General features: G+C 41.7%; 1 protein-coding gene across 1 annotated transcript in view; it reads left to right on the forward strand.

Annotated features, from left to right (window-relative positions):
• The first annotated feature begins 1,960 nt into the window (after positions 1–1,960).
• The window catches only part of ncbp3 (nuclear cap binding subunit 3), a 13,195-nt gene continuing 6,681 nt past the window's right edge, over positions 1,961–8,474 (forward strand). The window contains exons 1-6 of the mRNA XM_067608988.1: positions 1,961–2,214; positions 3,471–3,536; positions 5,197–5,302; positions 5,400–5,525; positions 8,111–8,236; positions 8,326–8,474. The exon at positions 8,326–8,474 is cut by the window's right edge and continues 9 nt beyond it. Coding sequence (XP_067465089.1) covers positions 2,032–2,214; positions 3,471–3,536; positions 5,197–5,302; positions 5,400–5,525; positions 8,111–8,236; positions 8,326–8,474 — 756 coding nt within the window. The 5' untranslated portion in view covers positions 1,961–2,031. The remainder of the gene's footprint in view (positions 2,215–3,470; positions 3,537–5,196; positions 5,303–5,399; positions 5,526–8,110; positions 8,237–8,325) is intronic.

Consider the following 8,474-nt stretch of genomic DNA (forward strand, 5'->3'; position numbering starts at 1 on the left):
ACCCTAACGCCCTAACCCTAACGCCCTAACCCTAACGCCCTAACCCTAACGCCCTAACCCTAACCCTAACACCCTAACCCTAACACCCTAACCCTAACGCCCTAACCCTAACACCCTAACCCTAACCCTAACACCCTAACCCTAACGCCCTTACCCTAACACCCTAACCCTAACGCCCTAACCCTAACGCCCTAACCCTAACGCCCTAACCCTAACACCCTAACCCTAACGCCCTAACCCTAACGCCCTAACGCCCTAACCCTAACGCCCTAACCCTAACCCTACGCCCTAACCCTAACGCCCTAACCCTAACCCTAACACCCTTACCCTAACACCCTAACCCTAACACCCTAACCATAACGCCCTAACCCTAACACCCTAACCCTAACGCCCTAACCCTAACCCTAACGCCCTAACCCTAACCCTAACGCCCTTACCCTAACACCCTAACCCTAACGCCCTAACCCTAACGCCCTTACCCTAACACCCTAACCCTAACCCTAACACCCTAACCCTAACCCTAATGCCCTAACATCCTAATCCTAACACCCTATACCTAGCCCTAACCCTAACCCTAACACCCTAACCCTAACCCATGGGTGTATGTAGGATTTAGTGGCATCTAGAGATGAACTGAATCCTTCTCTTCCAAGCATGTAGGAGAACATACGGTGGCCAAGAAACTCGTAAAAAACATGAAAGGTCCTCTCTAGAGCCAGTGTTTGGTTTGTCCATTCTAGGCTACTATAGAAACATGGCGGTGCAACATGGCGGCTCCGTGGAAGAGGACCTGCTCTCTATGTAGATATAAAGGTTCATTCTAAGACAACGAAAACACAACGATTCTTATTTTCAGGTGATTATATACTAATTAAAACTATAAAATAAAAATATTATTTATAGTTGATTTCTGCCAAGTCTGTTCTGCTAGACGCCACTAAATTCTTCACACTGTACCTTTAAGTGTCTTACCTGAAGGTAGGCGGGGCTGTAACTCACTTTACTGTAGTTTTTTTTTTTCTCAGTTGATCATTTATTTTATAAAACATCAATCATACCAAACAGATGACTTATGTTACTTATTTTAACACGTGGACCCAGTTCATGCTCAGTACAGTGAAACATACAGTATCTACTGAAAAGTCAGAAAACTGGCAAAATATATCCAAACGATGTGAACAGTTCCTGAGAACTTTTGCTTTCTTGCTTTCTTTATTGAAATGTTGTCCACATGGAAAGAACAAAAATGTACAAAAAGTTATTTTCATTAGTATAACTTAGTATCATTAGTATAAAAGTACATTTACTCAAGTACTGTGTACAGTTTTGAGGTACTTATGGATTAGTGATTGGTAAAGACCTAGTAGAGTATACTGTATGTTTTTATGCAAAGATAATATGTAATTACATGTTATAGTCATGTGATACAATTAACTGGCGACATCACTTATTAGTTATTTTTGGTATATTTATTACTTATAATCTGACAATGTTGTATTTATGTTGTGTGTTTGTTTATTTACTTCTTCTTCCTCCCTGTTTACTGTGCTCTATACTGCTGGTATAATTTAACACATTCATATATATATAACAGCTAAAGGCAAAATTACCACCAAATCCAGATGTTGCTGTTGCGTCTCAGGTTCATTCATATTATTAATTTGCTTTATATGAGAGCGACCATATTGGAAGCGTTTCTGTTATATGTTGGGTTTGTAATTAATTCACTTTATATGAGACATAAACAGAACTTAAAACTATTAGTTGTAACTAAAACAAATTCTCAAGCATAAAACACATTTTACAATACATAAATAACATGCATACATGCAATAAACTGAATCTAAATGACACAGAAACAGGATATTATGCATCAAAGTGAAGAAAACACAAACATTAACATATTTCCACCAGGCGGCGCTAATGTTCAAATATAACGTCTGAACACCAACGAAGAAGAGCGAGGAGGACAAACATTACCGGGTCACGGAAGCAGCCGCAGCAGCAGCAGCAGCCGTTGTTCGCAGCGCCATGGCGGCAGTGCGCAGCTTACGGGTGTCGGTGAAATCAGACAGCGGCTCGGACCGCTCCGAGTCGGACTCTGACTCCGAGTCGGACCGAGATGCCCGCGAAGCCGAACCGATGGAAGTGGAGGAAGGAGAGCTGGAGGCGGAGGACATCTCCGTTAACCGATCCCTGAAGGAGCTGCTGCCGGTAAGTGCCCCGGACTAGGCCGTATCAGACCGGGGACTGGCGTCTCCTGCTGCCGGCGGGACCGCGGGAAGCGTCGGCGTGTGGTAACGTCGACTCCCGGCTCTCTCTCTCCGGAGAGGGTTGTCGTCTCCGCGGCGGTTAAAGGTTAACGGTTGACTGCCGTTAACCGCTTTAAACACCGACTAGTTTTCATTCACGACATCTTTGTTTTCGTTTCGTTTTGTTGTTTATTTCAGTCACTTGTTGCTGTTTGTCTCTTCACGTGCTGCGTCTGTTATTAACACCAAACCGCCTTCTGGAAACAGAAAGTTAAATGTTTTTATGAGCAAAATACCGCAAATTGTTGAAAATGACTGAAAATGTTTGTGAATTCCGACACATATCAGTTATTGATCAGTTCGGCCTGTTTCTAACCGTTAACTGAAGTATTATTTATAACTTTTAGAGGTGTTTCCTCTGCTGTTATTATATTAATATTCCTCCCAGTAACATCCAGTTTACTGGGTGAACAGACAGGAAGCAGAGCGCAGAAATACGAGCTGTAGAGTTTAAGGTTTTATTGCAGGTTTCTGTCAGCTGCAGGTGAACCTGCCGTGTGTCTGACAGGCTGTGTGTCATCAATATCCAGCTTCATAATCAATAACTGTAATTCTTATAGTTCAAGTTAAAATGGCGGTTACTGAACAGGAGTTTGGCGTAAAGACACGGAGGAGAGCTCAGCGGTCAGGGTGGTTGTTTATGTTTATTTCCTACATGTAACAACTAAATTAAAAAATAAACAACATAAATATTACATTCACTCCTTCATAACTCAAACAGTTAACTGAATATTTATCACATACATACAACTCAGAACCAGTTGAGGGTCTTCTCCTCATAACGATGTTGAAAGTCAAACAGTTCTGTATTTTTAGAGGTGTTTGTTTGTTTACAGTTTCTTTTCTTTGATGTTAATCTGATGTGACATATTTTCCCCACAAGCCAACAGCTGCATCCTGGTAAATACAATAACTGACATAACTGAGTTTCCAGACGCCTTCGTCAGGTTGAAATCAGGAAGCAACAAGTTAACTGGCCGCTAATTTAGTAGTTGATTAATCATCGTTGAAGTCAGTTTTCAAGCAAAAAGATAAATATTTGATGCTTCCTGGTTCTCAAATGTGATTATTTGTACAAATATTTTGTTTATTAAATGTTTATTCAAACCAACAACAGATGTCTCTGTAATCAGTCTGATGATGGATTTTGTTTTGCAGGATACGAGTCGACGCTACGAGAACAAAGCTGGAACCTTCATCACTGGAATAGATGTTAACTCTAAGGTACCAAACACACACACACACATACACACATATACACACACACACTGACACATACACATATACACACACACACACACATACACACACACACACACACATATACACACACACACTGACACATACACATATACACACACACACACACATACACACACACACACACACTGACGCATATACACACACACACACACATATACACATACACACATACACACACACTGACACACACATATACACACTGACACAAAAACACAGACACCGACACACACATATACACACACACACATACATACACCGACATACATGCTGACTGACACACACACACAAACACGCACTGGCACAAAAACACCGACACACACAAACACCGACACACACAGACACTGACACACAAACACACAGACACCGACACACACATACACATATACGCACACACACATACATACACCGACATACATGCTGACTGACACACACACACAAACACGCACTGACACACAAACACCGACACACACAGACACTGACACACAAACACACACAGACGCTTCGTCCTGGCTGCTGGAGTTTAATCACTCGGCTGCTGCCACTAACAGTCTCAACTAATTGTTTGTTCTATGAAACATTAGTAAACAATAACAAATGATGTGACGTCATCTTGTTTTCTTTGACAGTCAGTCGACACACTTCAACCCTCCTGAAGAAAAACAAACGAATCACAAAAGTTTTTACGTTGTAAAAATGAAAAATGAAAGAGAAGCAGGTAACAGAGTAATTATAGATTATTAATATAATAAATAAATTGTATTGTGCTCTGTGTATCTTCTTGTAGAGTAACAGCTCAGATAGACGCTCATCACAGCGAGCTGAACAACATCACTGAGAAACAAGATGCAGCACAATCATCGTTTTATCTTGTTTTTATAATCGTTGGAAGACAAAGTCGTGATTGAAAAGCCGCTGCGGTCCTGTTAGCATGTTAGCATGTTAGCAGGTCGACATGTAGTGAAACTGATCACAGTTCACACGTTACTTTCTAACTAAGATTAAACCTTCTGACAACATTGTAACAACTTGATTTTCAGGCTTTTAGACGTTTTACACGTCATGTAAAAATAAATATTCTCATGAAGCATGAAGCTAACGATCGTTCTCATCGATTCATCTGTCCGTTATTTGCTCTATTGATCATTTGATCCATAAAATGTTAGAACATCATGAAGAATTTCCCAAAGTCCAAGACGACGTCCTCAAATGTCTTCAGTTTCCTGTCAAAGAAACCAGAAAACATTCACATTTAAGAAGCTGAATCAGAGAATTTGGACTTTTTATTCTTAAAAAATGACTCAAAACGATTAATCTTCTGTTGATTGACTAATTGTTGCAGCTGTAAATACATCATCAACCCTGAATGTAGAAACATAAAACCAGCGAGACGTCTCATCATTGAAGCTCTGATTGATGTTTCACAGTCCAACAGTTCAGATCCAGTAGATATCTGTCAACGTTACAGTCTTTTTAGTGGCAACGTCCCTCTTTTTGTTACTATACTTCCACCTGCAGCTCAACAGGGAAACACAAAGAGGGAATTTGCTGGTTTAACACACTGGGAACACTGGGAACACTGGGAACTGGTCCTTTTTAATAAAAGTGTGGATGTTTTCATCAGGAGGCGATCGAGAGGAAAGAGAAGCGAGCGAGACGTTTCCATTTCCACGGAGAGGTGAGCGTCGGTCAGAGGAACGTTTTCCTGGATAAAGACAGTATGAGGAAAGGTACCAACGTCCGTCTGACCCGCACACGATGTCACACACCTGGTTGCACCGACTTCATTTACTCAACCTGTTCTTCTTCTTCTTCTGTGGTGCTCAGCAATCCCCAAACTGCGTATGGAGGCGATTCACATGACGGGCGTGGACGACATGAGCACCCAGGACGTCTTCGGTTATTTTAAGGAATATCCTCCGGCACACATCGAGTGGATCGATGACACATCCTGTGAGTAACACACACACACACACGCACACACACACACACACACACACACACACACACACACACACACACACACACACACACACACACAGACGTTGTTCTAGGTCACTTCTGGGGACATCACATAGAGTTACATTCATTTCCTGGAGACTCACCAGAACCACTGAGCTAAAAATCAGCACCAGTTTACCAGTCTGGGTTAACTGATCCTCTAACTGGTTCCCAGTGAGAGTGGTGTGGCAGTAGGATGTTGTTTCATGACCCAGATGTTCACCACAGGTTTCACAGCTTGCTTTTCTTCTGCAGAAGAAGAAATTTACTTTCATTTCTCCTCTAAAACAGTTTCCACCGCAGCTAAAAATACTTCCTGCTGCCGTCCAGTGTGCAACTAATCAATATTTCCATTATTGATTAATCAGATTAATCAAATGTCTTGTTTTATCCACAAAGATCCTCAGTTTACTGTCATAAAGACTAAAGGAACCAGAAAATATTCACATTTAACGATTAATCAGATTAGTTGTGGATTAATTTAATAGTTGGACACTAATCGATCAATCGTTGCAGATGTGTTTCTCTGCATTAATCAATTAGTTATTTAGTGGATGAAACGTCTTCAGTGAACTAACGTTGGTCTGAAAGCTTCAGATGTTCAGTTTACTGTCGAATGACAAAGAAAAACAGCAAATGATCACGTTTTAGAATCTGGAATCAAACAAACAAACAAACAAACAAACAAACGATTATTTGATTATTGAAATAGTTGCAGATTTATTTTCTGTCGATCGACTCATCGTTGCGTCCTCACATTAGTATCAGAGTAATAATGTTGTGTATTTATAAAAACTACAAGCATGTGACAAATGAATCTACCGAATATACTGAATATATAAATGTAGGATCAGAATATCCTGATGATGGATACGATGAGTCAATCATCTCTGATCGTCCAGCTGTTTCCAGGTTACAGTCGTCTGTCTGCAGTCATGAAGATCAGTCAGCTTTCTATAAACAGGAAACGTTTCTCCTGGATCGTTTCTAAGAGTCTTCAGACTGATGAGTTAAAGGGATGAAAGCAGAGATCTGACGCTCGGTGGTCTCTGGAGAGTCGACGTTCGACTATTTTTAAATTTCAGACACATTTGTGCTGCGAAGAAACTTCAGACTTCAGAATATTTAAGATACCAGCAGCCTTCAGAGCCGAGCGTCTGTCTGTCTGTCCTTAGTAACATGTATGAAGTTCGTTCTCAAGGCCCAAACGCGCTGGAAGCGTCTGACGCAGCGTTTTGAAGTAAAGCTGCTGATTTAAACGGCTGACGGATCTGTTGTTGTTGTTGTTGTTGTGTTGTTGGTATTTAAATCTGATGCCTGCAGGAGCGTCAACGACCCGTAAAAGATGAGTCGCGTCAGTTCTCACTGTCAGTGTTTCAACCTTCAGGAACTAACTGGTGAAAATGCAGCTGAATGTTTGGAGGCTTCAGCTCAACGATCAGACCAAGAGATTAAAAATATAGAATAAAAATATAATTACTAATAATAATCTACAATACATGAAGAAGACTCTTAAGGAGAAGGAGTTGGTGGGAAATAATTGACCAGTTGTTCCAGTCTGACCTTCCTCAGAGAGTTCACTGGCCAATAGGAACGCAGCGCTGGATCACCTGTAATGAAATGTAACATTCTCGTATAGTTTTATTTTAGATATTTGTTCTGTTTTCTTGTGTTTATTTATCTTTTTATTGGATTTTTGGGAGATTTTCTTTAATCCCAAACTGCAGATTTTAAATGTTTTAAACACACAACATGTAATTTCAGCCGCTAGGCGTCTCAATCAAAACAATAACAACAGACGGAGTGTGATGACGGTGTGAAGTAGCAAGGGATCATGGGAGTTGTTGTCTTCGTCGTTAAATAACCAGCTTCATCGGGATAGGATTACTCCAGTGTTCATCATTCAGGATGTTTTTACCTGCAGAGGTCTCCTCCTCTCCAGAACAAACGGACTCGGAGATTAAAATCGTTAAAATACTAATTAAAGCTGTTTCACCTAAAAAATCAATATTTCTCAGACGATGTTTGGTGACCACCGGACTTCCTGGAGGGGCTGTTAGCCGAGCTGCTGCTAACGTTTGTCCAGTTTATTTCTCTGATAACTTAAGATCCAGACGTCCAATGACTAAAATCCTTCTTCCGGCTAAAATATATAGTTAAAAACCACCTAAATTTATCATGAAAATGTGGCTTAAAACTGAATAAAAGTCCATTTATAACAGTTTGTGTGGAACAACCACAACACCGATGTATTATCTTGTATGTGTGTAAGTTACTCTTTGGTAGACGCCATTGTAGCGGACAAACACAGCGCCGCCGTATGCATCTGGTGCGTGTTTACTCTTTGGTAGAGGAGGTATGACGCCATCGACAGGCGACCAAATGAAACGGTCCGTTACTTTGATTAAAAGTAACATTTAGGATAACGTAAGTACAACAACATGTATAACAGGTTTAGTTGTTTTGTTACATATTACAGCTTTTAAGTCACAAACTTTGCTGCCGTTTGTGCTCAACACCGCCTGATGGTTTCCTAGGTAACGTGGTTTGGCTGGATGACGACACAACCATCCGAGCCCTCATCAACACCAGCCGGATGCCGGACACGGAGGCTGTTACCACGGAGACGGAGGGCGGCGAGCAGCCGGGCGAGCAGAGCAAAGGTCAGTCTGTGTAAACAAGCAGCTCAGCTGGTTTTTGTAGAAACATCAGACGCAGGAACGAGCTGACGGGTTTGATCCGCACGCCGCAGGTCGCCGGGGTCAAGGGTCAGACGACGAGGACGAGGAAGAGGAGGGCCAGGTGGACGAGGACGAGGAGGAGGAAGCGGGGAAGAAGAGCGGCGAGGAGATCGAGGGGAAAGACAGCGACGGAGAGGCGGAGGGGAAGACGAAGGTGGAG

The sequence above is a fragment of the Thunnus thynnus genome, chromosome 13, assembly GCF_963924715.1.
Source record: "Thunnus thynnus chromosome 13, fThuThy2.1, whole genome shotgun sequence".
Lineage (NCBI taxonomy): Eukaryota > Metazoa > Chordata > Actinopteri > Scombriformes > Scombridae > Thunnus > Thunnus thynnus.